General features: G+C 37.4%; 1 protein-coding gene across 1 annotated transcript; it reads left to right on the forward strand.

Annotated features, from left to right (window-relative positions):
* The first annotated feature begins 6,446 nt into the window (after window positions 1-6,446).
* On the forward strand, window positions 6,447-22,057 carry TSLIG3A (tRNA splicing ligase complex subunit 3A). Its single transcript, XM_055400053.2, has 8 exons — window positions 6,447-6,605; window positions 9,882-10,030; window positions 12,157-12,291; window positions 15,809-15,993; window positions 17,022-17,102; window positions 17,643-17,759; window positions 19,993-20,160; window positions 20,255-22,057. The coding sequence occupies exons 1-8, from the start codon at window positions 6,553-6,555 to the stop codon at window positions 20,918-20,920; spliced, it is 1,554 nt and encodes a 517-aa protein (XP_055256028.1). The 5' UTR covers window positions 6,447-6,552; the 3' UTR covers window positions 20,921-22,057.
* Window positions 22,058-23,095: the final 1,038 nt, after the last annotated feature.

Here is a 23,095-nt window from a genome sequence, read left to right on the forward strand (position 1 = left end):
TGGACGGAAAAGCATGGTAGGCTACCGTCCATAGGGTCACAAAGAGTCGAACATGACTGAGCGACGGAGCGGAGTGGAGCGGATTCATAAACCTAAGAGGGTAGAGGAAAAAATTTTCTTCCCCTATATTAGAATGGGCAGAGGAAGAAGGAGAGGCCTATCTGAAAGGGAGGGTAGGAAAAGTGGTCAACATGACTAAGAAGTAAAAGAATAAAACTGAACTTCTCAAACCCTAAGGGGAAAAAGTAAATTGCTGGATACACATGCGTGTGATATACTGTGTGAGTGACAGGATCCACAAAGAACAGGTAGATTCATGTCACATATAGACTGGGCAGCCTCTTCAACCCAAGCCAGTTGCTGCCTTGTTCGGCATGAAGGGCCTGGTGCTGCCAAGTCATCTGATTTATGTTTTCAAGAAAACCCAGAAACCCAAATTTTTAGATAGTATCCCCAAACTTTAAATAATGACTCAAAATTCTTCAAGTTATTTTTCAGGCCAAAATACCCTACAACTATGGGGCTGAGATGGATGCTGCTGCTGCTGCTGCTGCTGCTGCTGCTGCTAGAGTCTAATACACTCTTACTACATCCAAATTAGACCAGTGTCTGTCTGATTCACCATGTGCGTAATTCATGGGTTGGCAGAACATGGCATCTAGGCTGAAGATTAGTTGTTGGGAAAGAAAAAAAAAACAATCATGTTTGGAGATTTTATTCTGGAAAGACCTGTTTCTCTCTCTCTCTCTATATATATATATCCATATATCTATATCAATATGATTTATATCCATATGTATATCTTCCTCAGTTTAATTATAAGCAAGATAATGTTCTCAAACTTTGAAATATTCTTCAAAAATTGCCAGGGCTTAGAAAATATACTAACATAGCCAAGGGCATGATTTTGAAAACAAGTGTTCTTAATTAATGAACGGGCCTACTTCATTCTACTGTGCTTCACTTTACTGCACTTCACCATTTTACAACTTGAAGGTTTGTGGCAATCCTGCCTCCAGTAAGTCTGTGCTGTGCTGTGCTCAGTCGCTTCAGTTGTGTCTGACTCTTTGCAGACCTATGGACTGTAGCCCACCAGGCTCCTCTGTCCATGGGATTCTCCAGACAAGAATACTGGAGTGAGTTGCTGTGCCCTCCTCCAGGGGATCTTCCCAACCCAGGAATCGAACCCATATCTCTGGGGTCTCCTGCATTGCAGGCAGGTTCTTTACACACTGAGCCACCTGGGAAGCCCCTTGACCAAGTCTATCAGCCCCATTTTTCCAACAGCGTTTGCTCACCTTGTGTCTCTGTGTCACACTTCGGTAATTCCTGCAGATAACAATTTTTTCGTTATTATTTGTTAAGGTGATCTGTGATCAGTGATCTTTGCTGTTACTACTGTAATTGTTTTGAGGCTCTACAAACTATGCTCATATACTATGGCTAACAGTAAATGCTGTGTGTGTTCTGACTGTCCCCACTGACCAGCTGTTCCCTGTCTCTCCCTCCTCAGGCCTCCCTATTCTCTGAAACACAACACTAATTAAATTAGGCCAGTTAATAATCCTTCTGTTGATAATCCTTCCTTTATTATGTGGGCCTCTAAGTGTTATAATGTGGTCTCTAAATGTTCAAATGAAAGAAAAAGTCACGTATCTCCCACTTTAATCAAAAGCTTGAAACAATTAAGCTTAGTGAGGAAGGCACATCTAAAGCCAAGAGAGTTCAAAATTTAGGCCATTTGTGTCAAATAGTTAGCCAAGATGTGAATGCAAAGGGAAAGTTCTTAAAGGAAATTAAAATGCTACTTTAGTGACACACTAATGATAACAAAGTGAGACAGCCTTATTGTTGATATGGAGAAAGTTTTAGTGATTTGGGTAGGTCACATCAGCCACATTTCCTTCAGTTAAAACTTGATCCAGAGCAAGACCCCAACTTTCTTCAATTCTATGAGTAAGGTAAAAGACTGAAGTGAGCTGAGGTTGGTTCATAAATTTAAAGGAAAAAAGTCATCTCCATGACGTTAAAGTGCAAGGTGAAGTATCAAGTGCTAATGTAGAAGCTGCAGCAAGTTATCCAGGAGACCTAGGTAAGATAATTCATGAAGGTGGCTACCATAAACCACAGATGTTCAGTGTAGAGGGAACAGCCTTCTACTGGAAGAAGATGCCATCTAAGACTTCTATATGAAGTCAATGCCTGGCTTCAAAAGTTCAGAGGACAAGCTGACTATCTTGTTAGTGATTAAGGGAGCTGGTGGTTAAGAAGCTAATACTTATTTATCATTCTAAAAAGCTTAGGGCACTTAAGTATTTTGCTAAATCTACTTTGCCTGTGCTCTATCAAAGGAATAACAAAGCCTGGATGTCAGTACAACATGGTTTACAACATGGTTTACTAAATATTTTAAGCCCATTATCAAGGTCTACAGCTCAGAAAAAAAATATTTCTTTCAAAATATTACTGCTCATTGAAAACGAATTTGGTCACGCAAGAAATCTGAAGGAGGTACACAATAAGATGAATGTTGTTTTCATATCTGGAAACATGACACCCATGCTGCAGCCCGTAGATTAAGGAGTAATTTCAAGTCTTACTGTTGAAGAAATACATTTTGTAAGGCTGTGGTTGACTTAGCAATTCCTCTGCTGCATCTGGGCAAAGTACAGTGAAAACCTTCTGAAAAGGATTCACCCTTCTAGATGCCATGTAGAACATTTGTGATTCATGGCAAGAGGTCAAAATATCAACATGCATAGGAGTTTGGAAGAAGTTGATTTCAACCCTCATGGATGATTTCAAGGTGTTCAAGACTTCAGCAGTGGAAGTAATTTCAGATGTGGTGGGAAAAGCAAGAGAACTAGAATTAGAAATGAAGTCCAAAGATGTGACTGAATTGTTGCAATCCCATGATTAAGCTTTAACAGATGAGGATAAGCAAAGTATTTTCTTCAAATGGAATCTACTCCTGGAAAAAACTGTGAATATTACTGAAATGACAACAAAAGTCTTAGAATATTACATCAATTTAGTTGATAAAGCAATGACAGGGCTTGAAAGAATTGGCTTTGGTTTTGAAACAAGTTTACTGTGGGTAAAATGCTATCAAACAATTTTGCATGCTATAGAGAAATCATTTGTGAAAGATTTAATTGATATGGCAAACATTTTTGTTGTCATATTGAAAGAAATTGCCACACGTACCCCAAACTTCAGCAACCACCACCCTGATTAGTCAGCAGCCATCAATATTAAGGCAGTACTCGCCACCAGCAAAAAGGTTATGATTCACTGAATGCTCAATAATGGTTAGCATATTTTAGCAGTATTTTTTAAATTAAGGTATGTACATTTTTAAAGGCATAATGTGCACACTTAATAGACTATGGTATGGTATAAATGTAACTTTTATGTGCCCTGGGAAACCAAAAAATTCATGAGACTCCCTTTATTGTAATATCCACTTTATTGCTATTGTTGGGAACCAAACCTGCAACCTCTCCAAGGCATACTTATAGGAGTATTTGAGACCCTACAAGGTTAATTCTACATGCTAATATTTAGGGGAGGGGAGTACTGTTTTCAGTATGCATGCTGAAAAGGACTTTATTTATTAAATACCATATACAAACTTTAATTTCATGAGCAACATAAGCAAATCTAGGTTTTTTCTTATTTTCTCCTGTTGGAGAGTCATTCTAAGGGCAAATTCATCAAAAGTGGAAAATGCTATAATTTTTCAACTTCTTTTAACTGAGGGGAAACAATTTTAATTTTCAGTTCAGTTCTGTTTAACCAGCTTTGAGAAACTATTCTATGACAAATCTTATATTCTAATTAGTAGCAATTTATTTGTCATTATAAAAACTACCCTTGTATGGGTTTTAAAAGTAACTCTTACAAATCTCAGCCGCAAAAAATTTAACTACTACATATAATTCAAAACTTCACCTATAATCTTTAAGGTTGTGACATAAAAAGAAAGATGTTCCTCTGAAAACTAAATTCAATTTTCATTTCCATTTTCCCTGTTACATTTTTTTCCCACAAGTATAGAATATATCTACTCTTTACAAGGATATTTGGAAAGTTTAGATTTCAAACTATGATTATTCATCATTTCTAGTTGAACACCTTCTAAACAGAAAACTTATCTCTTAAAGATAATCTGATGGACTTTAGAAAACTCTAAAGAAAACTGTTACTTAAATTGAACTGAGGCAAAAACCAGGGTTCCCTCCTCCCAAATCAGTTTTTTCATGTAATTCAGCTCAAATGAAGTCCTTAGAGATCCAGGTTACAATACAAATATAAAATTTTCAAAATAAAATGCAAAAGAGTCCTATTACATCCTATAGAAATGACAGCAATATTTACTCTTAAAAATATTGCAGTAGAGTCCCTTATAGATTTATTTTATGTAATATTTAAAAAAAACTTTATGTTGGCTACCCTTCATTTACTCTATCAGTTTGCTTTAGATAGAGAAGAATAATATATTCAGAGGAGTCATCACTTGTTCTCACTAATAGTATTTGTTATAACTTACTCTGAAAAGTGAGTCAAGGGTTTCCCTGGTGGCTCAGTGGTAAAGAATCTGCCAGCCAATGCAGGAGACACAGGCTCAATCCCTGATCCTTGAAGTCTCCATATGCTGCAGAGCGACTAAGCCCCTACACCACAACTATTGAGCCTGTGCTGGGAGCTACAATTACTGAAGCCCTGAGGAGCCCAGGAGGTACAACTACTGAAGCGCGCATACCCTGTGCTCCGCGAAAAGCCACAGCAATGAGAAGCCCACAGATCATCGAAACTAGAGAAAAAAGCCCACATGGCAATGAAGGCTGGTACAGCCAAACAAATAAATAAAATAAAAATTATAAAAAGAAAATTGAGTCAAGAATGAAACCTTTTTGCCCCTAAACTGATTTTGCACTGAGAATTACTTTTTGTTTAGCACCTTCAACAACCCAATGAGAATAATTATTCCATTTTTATTGTAAGGTAATTACGTATAAGATACACAATCATGCATAATCTGTTTATTCAACTAGCTAGATATTCCTCTTTTCATAACCTGCTTGTAAATCCTTACGGACTACTCAGGTAAGAACTATGGATTTAGAGATAACTCCATTTCAAAAGCCAGTTCCTTACTGGTGGTACCATGTTTGACAGACCATTAAGTTCACCTAGCCCTTAGTATCCTCATCTGTAAAATGGGAGTAATATTCATATAGACTTATTCTGCGTGCATTAATACCACGTCAAGAACACAGTGGGTACATAATAAATGTTAATTCTTTCCCTCCACTCCAGATGGTGCAAAATAAAGAATTTTTAAAATTACTGTTAAGATGGGAAGCATTTATCCATCAAACACGAAAACGTTTAAGAATTGCAAAATTAAATCTACTGGTACCAATGTGAAAACTCTTTAATTAAATGCCTATATAGTGCGCTATATGCCAATTTATAGTTAAATATAATTTTCCAAATATATCATCACTTTGAGTACAATTTTTCTCGTTTTTCAATAATTTCTAAGCACATACCCAGCCAGTACATGCCAAGAAACAACCAATTGCGAACCGTGTCACATTCTGCCAAGTCAATAATTGTATAACAAAAAATGTATTTACTTTTAAAACTGCGTGGGTTTAAAGATATTTTCGTCTACTTGAGATTGATATGGAATGAAGACCGCCTCTTACCTCCCTCCCCTCTTTAAAATAAGATGCTTAGTGTCTGGGAAGGGCTCAAGAAGTCAAGAACGCAAAGGGAGGGAATGAAACAACTTTCTTAACCCGTGTCAAGGGAAAGTCGACTCCTCCGTAACGCTGAAATACAACTGCTGCTGCTGCTGCTAAGTCACTTCAGTCGTGTCCGACTCTGTGTGACCCCATAGACAGAAGCCCACCAGGCTCCCCCATCCCTGGGATTCTCCAGGCAAGAACACTGGAGTGGGTTGCCATCCAGTCTTCTACCATTCTCTCGGCACTTGGCCCGTCTATCCCTAAACTAAGGAACTATCTCAGCGAGCACGGATGACCCACAGCTAAAGCTACAAAATGCCAGCTGGCTGCAGACATCCACTCTGCTGACTCTTTGAGACCGAGAAACTCATTCTCAGCCAGCACTCACCCGAGTCTTGGGACCCCCCACCCCCGACGAACCTCCCCCACCTGCCTCGCCCAATGACTCGCACATGCGTACACAAATTAGAAAAAGTTAGCGCGCTCCCCGCCTCGCCTAAATCCCCACGCCCAGCTGCCACGCAGCCAGACTTCCTGCCCTTCTTGGGGCCGCCGGCCTCACTATCCAGCAATACGCATGTGCAAAAGGTGTCGCCTGGCCAGCCTTTAGCCGGCCGCGGCAGGGCGACAGGCGGAACCAAGTTTCCTGCGCACGCTCCAGACATGCGCAGTGCGGGGGCTGAGGCGCCAGCTGTTGACTTGGAGGTTCCGGAGGGGCAGCGCATGCGCGAGTGTACGCGTTGCCGGCGAAGAGGGGAGCCTGACGACTCGGATATTTGAATACCACAGTAGCATGGAGTGTGACCTCATGGAGACTGACATCTTGGAGTCGTTGGAAGATCTCGGGTAAGACTGCCAGGGCACCGGTCTCCCAAACCCCCACACCACAGATCTCTCGGGAACTCCTTCGCCGCCTTAGTCAGAGACACCTGCCTCTCCGCGCGGCATCCCGTGACTCTTGGCTGTCGCCTCCTTGTAGCTCCGGGACCCCAATACTGCGTCCCCTGCCTGCCCTGTCGGGTCGGGGTCCTCCAGCTACGACGCCCCTAGGCCTGCCCTTTGCGCCCTGCAGCCGAGTTACCCGCAGCGTTTGTCAGTCATGCGTGTCATTGTCTGGGTTCTGGCTCTCGCCACCACCCTCCCTGAGCTCCTTCCCTTGCTCCCAATCCTCCTTCCCTACCCCCTCACTCTGGAGGTTGCCAAAGTTGATTTTCTGTTTTCCTACTTGTCCTCCAAACTTCCTACTCCTGTCTTGAGCCCCTACTCCTACACCACCCCGGTTCTCTCAAAAAAAAAATCTCCTTTGCCCAGTCATGTCTGCATGCACCCAGGCTTCCCTCAGCCACAAGTCTGTGCGCTGCATCCGTTCCTCCTGCCAGCTCACTTGTGCACCTAACCTGTCGCCACCTTCTTGGGAATCATGGGGAGTTTCCCTTGATTCTGACACTCCTTCATTGAGCCCCATTAGCCCTTTCCCTTAGGGGCATCTTCACCCACCACTTGGTGTATTGTGCATTTTGTCTTTCCCCATGACAGTTACCGAACCGTAATTCATTAGTATCTAGAAGCTGGAAATAGGGCTTCTTATCTCACTGGGTCACCCAGTTCAGGGTGCTCAATTAAAACTTGAAAACTTAGAATTTCCTGGGCTAAATGTGGTTCCAGAAACAAACTGTAGGATTAAATATTTGCTTATAGATATGGTATCCCAAAAAAAAGGAAAGAAAAGAAAAACAGATTTAGGTAACTATATTTATAAAGTAACAAGTCCCTTACCAAAACCTTCCCCTAGGTTTTACCTTGCTATGGAAAACCTTTCTTATTTAGGAACGGATACCTTGAGGTTTCCCAGCTTCTGCCTGTTTCAGTAACTTGTCCTGGCACGGATTTTTAGGAAAGGAAATGGTAGTGCTTATCATCTTTTGTCAATGTGAATTGTCATTGTACTTTTCTTCGGAACTTGCCCTGAATTTTCATGAATATTCTAGGCTTTAGGTGGCTTACTTCTTTGATGAGGGCCTATGGAAAAGTCACACTCAGCGAAATGGTGTCTTTTTGGTGGATCTCTCCAACTTTAAACTGCTAGATTTCAGACATGAGCAGTAAACATTTTTGAGGAACACTTGTTCTGTTGACAGTGTTGGTCTGAGCACTTAAGGGTAGAGAGTGAGGTAGAAGAGAAGTTCACACTGAAAATACGTTGTGAAGAGAACTGAGAAGAACCAGGAAAAGGAGAGGAAGTGGGGAAGGAAAACTGGAGAAGGAAACAAGTCCTAAGCTTCCTGGAAGAACATTTCAGATTAGTGATGAAGGAGAAGTAGAGGAGGGAGGTAAACCTTATTTAAATATAGTCACTGCATGGATAGAGGTCCCTTAACAATTAAGTGATTGATGCCTCTTCTTCCCATTATTGTTCTTTTATTCTCTGTGAACTATGTTTTTCTTCTCTTGGGTACTATGAAGGTCATTGTCACCGTAATAACTCTAGTTAAATAAATCATGGAGATGGGTTGTAATGTAAACCATGGGATACCCTGAAAATTTGACTATAAATTTTAACATGTAACTGCCTAGTATGGTGTCATTCGGCCATTCAAATTTAGCCTTAATTAAATGACAGGTGCTTTTCAAGGATTTGCTGTGAAAGATTGAGGGTAGGAGAAGTAGGTGATGGAGGATGAGAGTGGTTGGATGGCATCACCGACTCCATGGACATGAGTTTGAGGAAACACTGGGAGATAGTGAAAGACAGGGAAGCCTGGTGTGCTGTAGTCCATGGGTCACAAAAAGTCGGACATGACTGAGCGAGTGAAAAACAACAACAATTAGAAATAAATGACAATTATTTATTTTTAGCCTGGTACACAGTAGGAATTCAGTAATTACTCGCAGGAAAAAATAAAGTTTAAATGTGTAACAGGAGGAGAAGTTTCTAGGCCTGTTTTTTTTAATTTCACTGTCTAATAATAATTTGATTTTAAATCTAGATGCCAGACTGTACTATATATAACCTTATTTTTTTGTGTAACTTTTCTTCTGTCCCATTAAATATGTAAGCATATAATTATATTTTTAAAAGAACTGAATGTTATTTCTCTGGCATTTCTGTACCTTTAAATATTGAATTACCTTGAGCATATTTAATAAGTATTTGTCAATATTACATTTAAAAGATAAAATAGCCTTCTGAAGAATGTATATTTTAAAATGACTTTGAGAATGACAGAATACTTAATTCTAGCTATTTTCTAGATTGAGGTTCGTTGTTACTATTGTCTTTTATGAATATTTATAAACATTTAATAATTTTTTAACATTACATTTGAATCCCTTACAAAGGATTGGGATTCATATTCACCAGTTCACCCAAACATCAACTTGCCAGCAATTATTCAATTAATCTTGACATTTCTCTGGTACTGGTATGTCTTACTAATTTTAACTATCATTAAATATAGAAGAAGGAGATAATAATTGGCAAGTGTTTGCTTTTAAAGGCAATCATTAAAACCTCTGATTTCTGGAATATCTTCTAGAAAAGACAATCTAAGTTTTATTTCTCAAATAGTAAACTGCAGCATACATGTGTGCATGTTGTCGCTTCAGTCGTGTCGGACTCTTTGCAGCCCTGTGGACTTTAGCCCACCAGGCCCCTCTGTCCGTGGGATTCTCCAGGCAAGAATATTGGAGTAGGTTGCCATGCCTTTCTCCAGGGGATCTTCCCGACTGAGGGATCAAACCCGTGTCTTCTGCATTGCAGGTGGATTCTTTACCACTGAGCACCAGGGAAGCCTAAACTATAGTATAATTTATCACTTAAATCTAGTTTTAATGCTAATTCAATTAAAGTGAGAAAGCAAACCTTTGTACAGTGAGCCCTTGGTAAATGTACAGAGGTTGACATAATTTACTAGTACATGTGAGTCTATTCAGTATTCACATATTTTGAAGGGATTAGCTTGTTTTTTTAATGGTTTATTTATATATGCAAGTTTAGAGATTGGTCATTGTAGGTTTATTAAATCATTGCTTAATTTAACAAATAAAATGTGAATATATTATATTTGTAACATATTAGATGTGATTTTATGTTCTTCTGAAGTGTAATTTCTTACTCACCAGTTACAAGGGTCCATTGTTAGAAGATGGCGCTCTGTCTCAGGCCGTCACTGCTGGAGCCAGTTCCCCTGAGTTTACCAAACTCTGTGCTTGGTTGGTGTCTGAATTAAGAGTGCTCTGTAAACTAGAGGAAAATGTGCAAGCAACTAACAGTAAGTAAACATTCAGTTTTAGGTGCAAATATAAGAATGAAGTTTCTATTTTGAGTGAACATTATCAGTATTACAACTGAAATTTCAAATTGTTTATAAATGTAAAAAAAAAAAATTCATAAGGAAACAGAATGCTTTTCTCCCCCCCTCCATTTTTTATAGATAAGGTGATTCTGAAGTTGAAAAACTAGAATGTAGTCATACAACTGTTTGTGGAAATTGAAAAGACTCTTTTACTGAGATATAAAAAATTGGAGACAGTATATATGAACTTTTCATTCTTTGTAAAAATTGTAAGATCTTAAATCGGTGGCCAGAACTAGAAATTGGGGTGTTTTTCTCTGAAGACTACCAAATTCCAGAAGTTTATATAACATGTAAACGCATTATAATTCTGTTATACATGGGGAGAAAAAACACTTTATTAAGGAACTTTCTGTATCATAGGAATGTATCACTAGGTGCATCACAGTCAGATCCATCATCATCAGATTTATGGTGTGGAGAGCTGTTTGATATTTGCCAATTTTGTTCCTGCTTTAGCAATAGTTTTTGATGCTGTGAAAGTATCAAAAGCTTGGAACCTGACACTCCACAACCTGGTTCCCTCCTATCATAGGTAGACCCATAATAGGAAACAAAGAAAAATGCTCACTTGCTAATCCACCCTTGTGGAAAACTATACACATAATCCCCCCCTACGGAATCCCATTTTGAAGAGCTTACTCTTATGTATTTAGTATATTTAATGTGTATAGTTAGTTACATCCAATTGTAATTATTAAGGAGAGTATAGTGTAAAAGTAGTAGCAGCAGCTTACACTTACTGAGCACTAGCCATATTCTAAGCGTTTTACAAGTGTTAACTCATTTAAATCCCAGGGCAACCCTACCAGGCTGCTTTTATTCCTCCTTTTATACATCAAATAAGGAAGCACAAAGATTAAGTCCCTTGCCTGAGGTCACACAACCAGTAAGTGATACAGGCAGCCTTCAGTCCCCTGCAGTCAGGTTTGGGAGCCAGTGTTCTTTACATTGCCTATTTCCCTGACATTTCAGAGACTGTGGGTGCCTTTGAAAACACTTAATACTAGACAGTAACTGTTTATAACCAGGAGCCCTGTTGGTCAGATGAAAACATATAGAAGTTAATACAAAACAGGTAAAAGTATGGTGTTCTAGTTGAAGTTGAGAGGGAGTGCTTTGAGCACAGCTGTCTCTTCTCCAGCTGCCTCTAACAGAGTTCTTTGAAACTCTAGAATTCACAGAACACAGCTTGCAAAATACTGATAATGCATTCTTCCCATTTTATAGGTGAGAAAATGGAGTCAAATCAGGTGACTCTCTCAAAGTGTATTAGTTAAATTTTACCTGTTTGCGATACTGGATAGAGTACTATCAAAACAGTAAGGAAGAACAGCACTGCTTTTTCTTGGTTCACCCAGTAAATGCTGTACCTGACATGTTATGAAAATACAGAAATCCAAATCATGTTCACCATCTTCAGATGGGAATTTTAGACACAACTGAAACAAATGGAGATTAGAACAGCAGTTAAATGGTTCACTTTGTGGTTCACAGGGAAAGAAACTCAGTGAGTGTAGCAGGCTTTGGGGAAAGTTTCATCAAGGAGCAAGACCACTGGACTTTGATGGATATGTGGGATTTAATAGAGGAGGAGAGGGTAGAGGGCATGTCAGTCACAGGGAGTCACTTAAGTTAGGACACATAGGTAGAAATGAGACTGACCATTTCCAGGATGGTGAGGAGACCAGCCTGGCACAACTAGAGGGAAAATTTCTGGAGGTTGTAGGTAACTACTATATACAAGTAATAGAAATTACTCCTACCAATATACCAGAAAGGGCAAGCAGAGAGGCTGTGAAGAATCTTTAAAGGCAAACAGAAAAAATTAGATTGGATGAGGTGGAACTTAGGAATCCATTAAAGGTAATAACCTAATGAAAACTGTTTAAGAAAGCAAATAGTCATGTGAGAAAGGATGGATTAGAATAGAAAGGAACTTGTGTTAGGAAAATACTATTAAAATTTTCAATTTATAGATAATTATGCCAATGGGGAAAACAGTAATTTTTGTTAAATAAGATTATTTTAATTCTTAAAAGGCCCAAGCGAAGCTGAAGAATTCCAGCTTGAGGTGAGTGGGCTACTAGGGGAGATGAACTGTCCGTATCTTTCACTGACATCTGGGGATGTGACCAAGCGCCTTCTCATTCAGAAGAACTGCCTCCTTTTGCTCAGTAAGTTCATGGCTACTAGAATGTAGCTATTATTTTCTGTTTGTGTTTTCCGTGACTAATGAAACAGGTTTAAAGAAAACTTTGTTTAAAATTTCTAACTAAGAAGCTAATGGTGGGTTCATGCACTGGCAGCAGTGTCCTTTTGTAATTGCTTCTCTTCTATGGTTTAAATTCGGTGTGGTGCTCAGCCTGCTGTGCTTCACCTAACATGACCAAAAGTAGTGCTAGAGGATTATCCAAGTGTGTCATCATCCAAACATCAGTGTTCTAGACCAGAAACACACTAAAATCAACTAGGAAGAATAATGAATTTTTTTTTTTTTAAATTTGTGGACAGTAACCATTCTAGGCACAGTAAATGGAAAATGTAATTATTTAAAGTATTTTGTGTTGTTATTTCTTTGTGGCTGGATAATTATTTGTGGATTTCGATTTTGTTTGTAAAGATGTCAAATTACAATGTAAGCATTTCTAAAATACTATTTGGATTGTTCCTGTACTTACTGATCATTTGGGAAGTAAATTTTTATGAAAAGTTATTTCCTTCTATGTTTTTTTTTTAATATACTAACTACTGTTTTTCTTTTCACTCTGAGAAACAGTAAGTAGACTCACAAAGTTTATTGCCTTATGTAAACTCTCCAATAAATAACCACCAGTCATCTTAAACTCAGAATTTTTGTGGCATTCTGAGACACATTTAGATTAAGCTTTGGTTAAGTGGATATTATAGTTCTTATTATGACAAACACAGTTCAGAGCATCTTTCAAATGTTTGTCTTTACAACTTAACTTTGGCTTCTGAAAAATGATGCAACTCCAATTTTGAATGTTTAGTTTTTAAAAGAGCATGTGTTCATAGCCATTATATTTAGGAACTAAGGTATTCTAAAATCACTTTAACTTCCCTTTTGTCAAATGATTGTTGCTAGGTAGGGTGGTGGATGGGTGCATATCGTTAAATATTGCTTTAGACACTGATATTGCTGGCATGTAGTTCTTATACATGCGTTCATTATCCTTCAAATTGTATAATTTCAATAACTGGCTCAGCCACAGTATACTCACTGAATCTTCCTTTGTAGCACTGCTTATTCTTACCAATACCTGATATTTGGCACTTAGAATATGTTATCTTACATAGGAAGACAACAGCTGTGTGGAAAGCTCAGTAAGGACCCCGAATTAGCTAATTCTTCCAGAGAGCTCAGAGTTTGGTCTTTCTGTTCTTGATACTTATAAAAAACCACTTGGAATATAAATATTTTATAAAAATGCCTTTAACTCTTTCCTGTTTCTTAAGCCGACTGTTCTGAACATTATTATTTTGGACTCAGGGTCATCATTTTATTTTAATGTGCTGTTACCTCAAAAGCTCTTCAAGAACATACAACTTTGCTCCTCAACTCAATAACTAAATCAGCTAAAGCTTACTGTGCTTTTGGAATTCTTCATGCATCCATACACACTGCTCCCTTCCTTCTCTTTATCTTTGCTTCTGCTCTTTCCTCTTTCTGAATATTTCCCGGTTTGTATCCTCTCTCATGCTAGTACGCATTTATGTGCATGTACTCATTCTCTTTTCACTCTGTATAAATACTTCTCATCTTCCCAAATATCAGTTGTCACATCTCAGCACTATAATTTTACTTGCTTCTTGAAGCACCCTACCTTATTGAATTGAATCTTTTAACATTGTGTCCTAAACTGCATTCGAATTGTTAGTAAAACAGAATAGTGTATTCTCTAATAGTCTATAGTGGCTGAAAAACTCTCATGTGTTAGGTTAAGAACTGTTGTGGCTGTTCATTGGCCTTTGTGGTTGTCAGGATATTAATATTTCCCTTAGGTATAATAAGTCTGATATCTTTGTATGCATATATTATTTATTTCTAATTAGATTGTCAGTAGAGATAATCTTTTTTTGTTGTGTTTTATATCTTCAGTGCCTTTTCTGATATTTTGAACACACCAGTTACAGTTAATGCTTTTTGATGGTAATTGTGTTGGTAAACTAATTTTGTGAATGCCTGAGGTATGTTGTCCCAAATTTAGAGACCAATTTATTAAATATATGATTTTCTAGAGCAAGGGTTGGCAAACTTTTTCTTAAAGGGCCAGATAGTATATATTTTCTGCTTTGTGGGCCATAACGTCTCTGGCAACTACTTAACTCCACTGTTGTAGCATGTAAGTGGCCATAGATGACATGTAAATGAATTTTAGAGTGTGGCCACGTTCCAGTAAAACCTTATTTGCAAAAACAGTTGATTATTTTTATGGCAGTGGGGTTTTACTATTTTGATCTTTTAACTCATGCAGTTTGCTATACAGAACATATTAAGATTCTATCAAACCCATTTAGAATGATCTTTCGAGAAACTTAGCTATGTTTATTCTAGAATAGGATTTGGCAGCTTTTCAGAAACGGTCTGCTAAAATTATGACCCCTGTACTTCTCACATTGCACCTTGGGTGTAAGAAATGAGATATTCAAGCTGATCATTCTTTTATACTTACTGTAGGGCTTAAGAGCCCAGAAAATGTCTTTTTCCAGCTCTCTTCCTAATATTGTCAGAAGGTTCTCACTTTGTCACATAACCTGAAATCCTACAATCCAAATGATTATTAAACATCTAAAAATATAAATGTCCTTTGGAAGGAAAAAGGAATAAGATTGAATATTTTTACCGTCAACTGAATTACCTGAAGCCGACTGCAGCCCTCATTATACCTGACTGAAGTCAACAAACGAGGGAAGGATACTGATATGAAAGGACTCCGCCCAGAAATGATTATAAAGTTTTGGGTTGTTTTTTTTCTTTCCCCCAGGGGAGGGGGTGAGAATGAGGAATGTGTGAGGAAAGGGAATGTTAAGAAGAATATAGATGAAAGAGGGTATTGTGTGACCTGCCAGAAGGTGACATTAGGCTACTGGAGACCATGCATGAAAAAGGGGTGTTTGCAAATTGAGTACCTTCCCCCTTCTCTTGTAAGTGAAGCTTTGACTACTTAAAAATACTCTTTCACTCCAGTCTTAAACAGACTACTTGAGTGTTGGAAGGTAAGAGGGCAAGATAGTTGTATCACTGGTGTGTATCAGTTGTGAGAAGTAAAATATAGATATATATATATAACCCTTTTAACTGTTGCTGAAAATTAGCCACCTGCCACCTTTTGCCAATTTGTTAATAGATGCCAACCCATGTTCTGGAGGTTCCTTAATAGTGAAATGCAAGAATCAGATTTTAAGATGTGATCTACCTTGATCTTTTGGTTTCAAAAAAGAATTGCCTGCTTTTAAATAAGGCTTTAAACATATATTGGTTAAATACTGAATTAGAGAATCAGTTTATGTGTTACATAATTTGCAGGTAAAAAATGGTTTTCCTTTCTTGTTTTTATCCATTCTTGCAGCTTTATTACATATCATTAGGTCTATAGAGTTGTGACTCCAGACTTATGACTATTAATTGTAGCTGTATCTCATTTTGAAATCTTATTTTGTTTACTTCAGCATACCTCATCTCAGAACTAGAAGCTGCCAGAATGCTCTGTGTGAATACTCTTCCAAAAAAAGCTCAAGAAGGAGGCGGTAGTGAGGTCTTTCAAGAGTTGAAAGGCATATGTATTGCTCTAGGAATGTCCAAACCTCCAGCCAATATAACTATGTTCCAATTCTTCAGCGGGATTGAAAAAAAAGTAAGACCTTTAGTACCAGATTGTAGTGTATTAAAGGCATAGTCCTACAGTTGTTTGAAATGAAGCAAGTTAATTTCTCTTAATGGGAACCTAATGTACATATTTTTAAGTGATTGTTACTAAATGAGTTTTGCGTTTTAAATCCTAGATACCGTCAAGAAAAATTGGTATTTTACTATTTTTTTTAACATACTAGCATGTATCTTTTTCAAAAAGGAACCTTTGCACCTTGATTTATAAACTGAAATAAACTAGAAATAATGTAAAGAGAATTAGGACTTAAGTCCATTTAAAAGTTATTTTATCATTGAACTTCGATGTAATTAATTTTAAGGTCTTTATCATTAAATGTTACCACCAGTCTCCCCATTGACTGGATAGAAAAGGATGTAAATGTTTCGGGATTTTAATCCAGTTACTTCAAGTCTTACACGTTTCATTTGACAAACTAGTTATGTTAACTCCTAACATAATCTAGTACGTGAAAATAAGTCAGAATTGTTTTTATACCACATATTATCAACAGTTAAGAGTCTTTATATAATTGATTAGGAACAAGCAATTTTAATTAAAAAAATAATGAACAGAAAAGAATGATACTTATTATAGCAGAGTTATTCTCTATATGCATATCTGCTGGACTCTAAGAATTGGTACATTTGCCTTGTGGGGTAGATGGACACCATGATGCACAAATTTGGCTGAACTCTACCGGGGAGCAGCAGTGTATCCATAGTCCATATTTTTCTGTGTGTTCATTCATTCATTCAGCAAATACATATTGAGTACCCACTGTTGTCAGGCACTGTTTTAGGTGCAGTGAAGGACTCATACTTCCATAGAGACCTGAGGAGTGGGTCAAGTGAGTGTCTTTATCGTGTGGGTCTTGTACATTTCAAAACATCCTCCACCTTTGCCTCTGTCAGGAATCTTCTTTTGATGGCAGGATATGATGGGAGTTGGGAAGATGAGGAGGATGTGTTTTACTTTTAGATTTGTTTATTCATTCATTTATGTTTTTGTGTCAGTTAAAGGAAACATTAGCAAAAGTTCCACCTAATCATGTGGGAAAGCCTTTATTGAAGAAGCCAATGGGACCGGCCCACTGGGTGAGTAGTGAGCATCCTGAGTAAATTTTGTAAGGAGCCGTCTGCCTATCTCAGGATATTTATGTTTGTGCTTTGAAGTTATATTCTCTAATATGGTGGACATCCTTAGAATCATTTTTGTAAGTCTTAAGATTTATCCAAAATAATTTTATTTGTGTAACGTTGGAAGTACTTCTTTCATAATTTGTAAAAAATTTCACACAGCTGATTAAATTGAAGTTCAGTATGATGCATGTTTCTAATTGCCAAATGGGTTGCCTTCAAGCCAAAAGCTTCACTGGGCTGAGCTCCACACAGTGAGTTATAGGAAAACTAAATGAGAATTTTGTACTTGCATATTCTTCATTCTGTTTTGAGATGACATTATTATGCCTGTCATTTCATTAGTTTATTATAACTTATTATTCTGTTTATTATATAACCTAAATCATTTTGTGCTGAGTGCTGGGCATTCAGTTGTGAATGAAGCAGTTTCTCCCCTTTTGGAATAGGGGGTCAAGCAGATTTAAATTCTAACTGGTCTTTTTAATTTTGTTTCAGGAAAAGATAGAAGCAATTAACCAAGCTGTGGCCAATGAATATGAAGTTCGGAGAAAGCTGCTAATAAAACGTTTGGATGTCACTGTCCAGTCTTTTGGCTGGTCTGACAGAGCTAAGGTACACATTAAATCACTGAAAAGAGCAGAGTATTTCTGGACATGATCTTTAACCATACTTAACACAGCTTAGATACAGTGCAGACTATAAGAGAAATACGTAGGAGATACACATAAGGGTCTGAGATACACATAGGAGTTTTTCTTTAGGGAATTACTGAGTAGCCATTCAGCAATAGTGAAAACATTTATTTTTCAATTTTTTAATGTTTTTCAGCAAAGCTATATGTTGTACTGGAAGTATCCATTTGTAAGAGAAAAGTAGAGTATCTAAAAAACTAAATTACTTGTTTACTGTACTTTAAGCTAACAGTTTAACTTGCTAATTAAATAAATAAATTAAAACTACTGATTTTGGAGGACCAAATATTGTGACCCATTTATAGAGAATTGGAGAATCCAGTAAGACTTCGTTTTATTTCAGCTTAAATAAGATAATCCAGGTAAAGGTCTTGGTTATTCCAACAGATATTTATTAAATATCTACTATTTTATCAGTAAGTGGTAATTAATTGGCACAATTGGTTAATTTGACCTTCTTAGAACCCTGAAATAGAACTAATTCTTGAATTTATGTGGAGATTGATCCAAAATGTTAGAAGTTCCCTTAATGGTGCATTCATTTTTAAAAGTAGATTTTTTCTGAACTTTAATTGACTGAGAAAATGTTTTTGTTTAGTTCTCCCATTATCTTCCTAATACAATAAATGTTAGTTTCACCTAAAATCTTTAAACCATAGTATAGTCCTATTTAGCTGCTAAATTGATGGGGTAGAATATCTTAGTGTTGGAAAAGGGTCTTAGAGATCAGTCTTAACTCCCCTCATTTTGCAACTGAAAACAAATGGAGACCCAAGTGAATGGAAGGTTTTGCCTGAGATCTCACAGTGAGTCAGTAGTAACACAGGGAATAAATTGTTCTCTTTTGGGCCTGTTGTTGAGGAAATACCAGTCCTTTCTTAAAATATCTTTGATGATAACAATCATTTCACTCTTGGCATAATACTGTTCTTCAGAAACAAAAACCTGCAACTTTCAGATAGAAAAGCATGTAATTAATGATTGATGGATGTGCATTGACCCAAGGTATTAACACTGCAATTCTGGTCTTAACACTGCCATTAATGGACTCTACTTCTGGGGTTTTGATGCAGTATGTCTGAGCTTCCGTTTACTCTTTGAACTTTTGTTTCATGTAATGAAATTTATTTATCTCTCACTTTGAAATTGCATTATAAAATCAGTTTTATTTGAAGCTTATGTGAAACTCTTTTCTCAATCTGGTGTGTTTCCGTTCACCTAAAGATTGGTTGAGCCCTTACTGTAGGTACAGTAGTGATCACAAGGAAATGAAACAAGACAGTCAGGAAACGTTTCCCAGACAAGCTAAGCTCTGTAGCCTTTTAATTATTAAAGAACATTTTTAAAAATAAGTCATTTATCATCCCACTGTCTTAACCACGATAGCTGTTTTCATTTTTAGCATTATCTTCTTTACATTTATAATCATAGTAAACATCTCTTTTTACACCTTTTCACATAATATGATTTAAACTTTTACCGTCAATATTTGAGTACCTGCACATAACTAACAGACTGAGCAATTACGTTGTGTTCTTGTGCTATTTTCCTGTGTATTGTAGCTGTAGCTGTTGCTTCCAAAATTTAATAGGTAAGAATTTGTTGTTGTTTCCCCATGTTTAGGTTACTTTAATTTGCATCTATTGATCCTGTCTGGAAAACATGTTTTATATTTATTGGCACTTTATTTTCTCTTGTGTACACTTGCTCTTTATGTCTTTGTTCATTCATCTTTTGTGATCTTATGTTACAAATACATTAAATGTACTTCTACTAAATGGTTATAAAGTAGACTCTCTTTTTCTTATTTATAATAGAAATGCCTTCATCTGTTTAAGATATAGATAAAATGAAGGCATTTGAGACCAATGGCATGGGAAACCTTTTTTGTTCCACAGTCTTAAAGGGAAGCCCTTTTATGTCCATACCCCTTCTATCCCCTTTATGATTCCTTGTTGTATCAGCAGGTCTGACAGCTATACTCTAAGATAGTTCTTCTCTAGATAGGAGCAGTGGTGAGTATGTAACTTTTTCTCTCATTTGGAGCCTAGTAAATACTATCATCAAACATTTCAAAAATCTTTTAACTTGTTTAGTATCAATGTTGCTGTGTTATCTTGAAAACCGACATTTGTCTTTGAACACTGTTTCAGAGTCAAACAGAAAAATTAGCGAAGGTTTACCAGCCGAAACGCTCAGTCTTATCTCCTAAAAGTACTATTTCTGTTGCCCACCTTTTGGCTGCAAGACAAGACTTGTCAAAGATCTTAAGGACGAGCAGTGGCTCTATAAGAGAAAAGACTGCCTGTGCCATCAATAAGGTGATAAAACTACCTTTAATTTTCTTTCAAACACATTTATTTATGTTTTAAAATAAAGTAATTTAAAATTTAAAGTATCCTTCTTATCCCATAGGTGTTGATGGGCAGAGTTCCTGACAGAGGAGGTAGGCCCAATGAAATCGAACCTCCACCCCCAGAGATGCCACCTTGGCAGAAAAGGCAAGATGGCCCCCAGCAACCAGCAGGAGGACGGGGAGGCGGGAGAGGTGGCTATGAACATTCCTCATATGGAGGACGAGGAGGTCATGAACAACAAGGAGGAGGGAGAGGTGGACGTGGTGGCTACGACCACGGTGGCCGAGGGGGAGGAAGAGGAAATAAGCATCAAGGAGGCTGGACAGATGGAGGGAGTGGAGGAGGGGGTGGCTACCAAGATGGCGGTTATCGAGATTCGGGTTTCCAGTCCAGTGGCTATCATGGTGGCCACAGTGGTGGCTATCAGGGCGGTGGTTATGGTGGCTTCCAAACATCTACATACACGGGAAGTGGATACCAGGGTGGTGGATATCAGCAGGACAATAGATACCAAGATGGAGGGCATCACGGTGATCGAGGCAGTGGTCGTGGAGGGAGAGGGGGTCGTGGAGGCCGAGGTGGACGCGCTGGCCAAGGAGGAGGCTGGGGAGGAAGAGGGAGCCAGAATTATCATCAAGGGGGGCAATTTGAACAGCACTTCCAGCATGGAGGTTACCAGTATAATCATTCTGGATTTGGACAGGGAAGACATTATACTAGTTGAGGCTACATAGAACCTTACATTTCGCTAGAGCTCAAGTAATAGAAACGTAGTTTCAGAATCCTGAATTCAGCATTGATTTTGAATTAATGTGAGACCACCAGTGACAGGCAGATTCCTGCTTGGCATAAGCATTTGTAGGTCTTCATACAATACTGTTCTTTGTTTTTGTTTTTTTTTTTTAATGGACTTACATAATGCTGTTTATTTGAGAAACACATACAATATCTCTCCTTTGTATGAAGAATTTCTTAAAAGGTAATTAAAACTGCCTTTAACTGACCAGTAGACTAATTCCAGAGTCAGAACATGCGTATTTTTCTGAAGAAATTACTTGAATAAGTAGTTTTCATGTTTTCAATATGCAGTTTTGAAAAATGAGAATTCTTCTAGATTTTTTTAGATTTACAACTAGGAAACCTTCCTCATATTAACAATCCATTTATATGTGTTTTCCTTAAAGTATTCTAATGCCTATTTTCCAAGCACAGTTCTGCCCTGATTGGCTTTTTATTCAGAGAGGTTATGCAACATTAGCTTCATGATAGAACTTTACGGTCAGTTCCTATTAAATGAGCTCTTCTGCAGATAGCACATTCAGTAGCCTTACCCTTTTGACAGAATACTGTACCATATGCTCAACTCTGAAAACCTTGAACACGGCCAAAACCCATAAAGATTATAAAAGCAGACTAAGTTGTGAACCTATAGTACATGTAGTCGTTTAGTTAAGTTTAGCAATTCAAACTGACCTGCATCCATTCAAAACAAGTTCCTCTTTCAACTTTATTTTTACTTGAAATCTGCTAGAAGAAACAGCAAACTGAAATTTGTTTTATGCACGAGTTAATACCACTGGCTCAGCAGATACAAGTTGGTTTGCTTTGGGCAGGAGACTTTGTAATGAAAGAAATGCACTACCAAGTAAGAGGACAGACTTTTGCTTAGAGCAGGAGGCCCTTTATTATTGCTGCAGAAAACAAAAGCCTGGCTGAGTTGATGTTTGACACTCACCTTTACTGAAATCTACATGACGCTTATTGCTGGGTTTTTGTACACGTAAATATTGTCAAGCTGTGAAAGAAAATGGCTGGAGGTGTGCTTTGTGTGAAAGATGAGCAATAAAGTATCTGTATGTTCTTTCTTTGGTTTGAGTTTTATTTTAGCCACTTTTTTTAAACTGATGAGTTTGAGCAAGCTCCAGGAGTTGGTGATGGACAGGGAAGTATGGCGTGCTGCAGTCCACGGGTTCGCAAAGAGTCAGACACGACTGATCAACTGAACTGAACTGATTCTGGACGCTTGCTTCAAGCTTATGAACTAAGGTCTTTGTTCCCCAAAGAGTCTCAAGTGTTTCCTTGAAACATAGTTTGTGGTAAAAGATAAAACCTTACCCTAAGTAAGTTGAAAAAGAGCTATTTCCGAATTTACCTTTTACTATCACTTTATAGCTGGATAACGTCACTACTCATCTCTGACCACTAGGTGTAGCTGTTGCTACACGGTGTGTCAGGCAAAGATCCTTTAATGCCCTGATCTTTTAGGGGCCTTTTTTGTTTGTTTCTCCATTCTTAGAAACATTTTGAGTGAAGTGAATTCAAAATATAAATATATGTTTGTAAGAAGAAATAGTATTTCCTTTTCCTACTAAATTGGGCTTTTTAGAGTAAAGAATCAACTCATAACTTACCATTAAAAATGCTCTATTTGCTGTTGAGATAAGCACATTCTTTTGATTGCCTAAACCATTTTAAAAAGCCTTGATCATTTTGTTACTTTTACCTGTTTATTAGATTTTTCAACTGGAATTTATGATTCTAAAGTGTTCAGATTTGAAGATAATTTAACATACTTTTATTTATCATTAAAGATTTTAAGTTCTATCTTGAAAGTGTTAAGTGTTTGTCTCTGCTTTATGCTGTTAAATATGTTTAGTATGTATAGGAGTTTCCTATTAGAAATAAAATTGTCAAGGTTTTATGTCTTTAAATGGTATCTTAAAATGTATTAACACATACCTTCATGTTTGCTTTAATCTGTTTTCTAGCATCAGACTCCACAATGTACTTAATGAACGTGTTTCATTCTTTCAACAAACAGAATTTTATTTTTATGGTTAATAGCTTACATTTCTTATGTCATTTTTATGTGATTACTTGTCATGTATGAGCATATAAG

The sequence above is a fragment of the Moschus berezovskii genome, chromosome 11 (genome assembly GCF_049115385.1).
Source record: "Moschus berezovskii isolate FMDL1 chromosome 11, NW_MosBer_1.0, whole genome shotgun sequence".
Classification (NCBI taxonomy): Eukaryota; Metazoa; Chordata; class Mammalia; order Artiodactyla; family Moschidae; genus Moschus; species Moschus berezovskii.

Coding starts and splice junctions, on each gene's coding strand:
- TSLIG3A (XM_055400053.2), top strand. CDS start 6,553: ATGGAGTGTGACCTCATGGAGACTGACATCTTGGAGTCGTTGGAAGAT. Junction 10,031..12,156: donor AAATGTGCAAGCAACTAACA/GTAAGTAAACAT, acceptor AATTCTTAAAAG/GCCCAAGCGAAGCTGAAGAA. Junction 12,292..15,808: donor GAACTGCCTCCTTTTGCTCA/GTAAGTTCATGG, acceptor TGTTTACTTCAG/CATACCTCATCTCAGAACTA.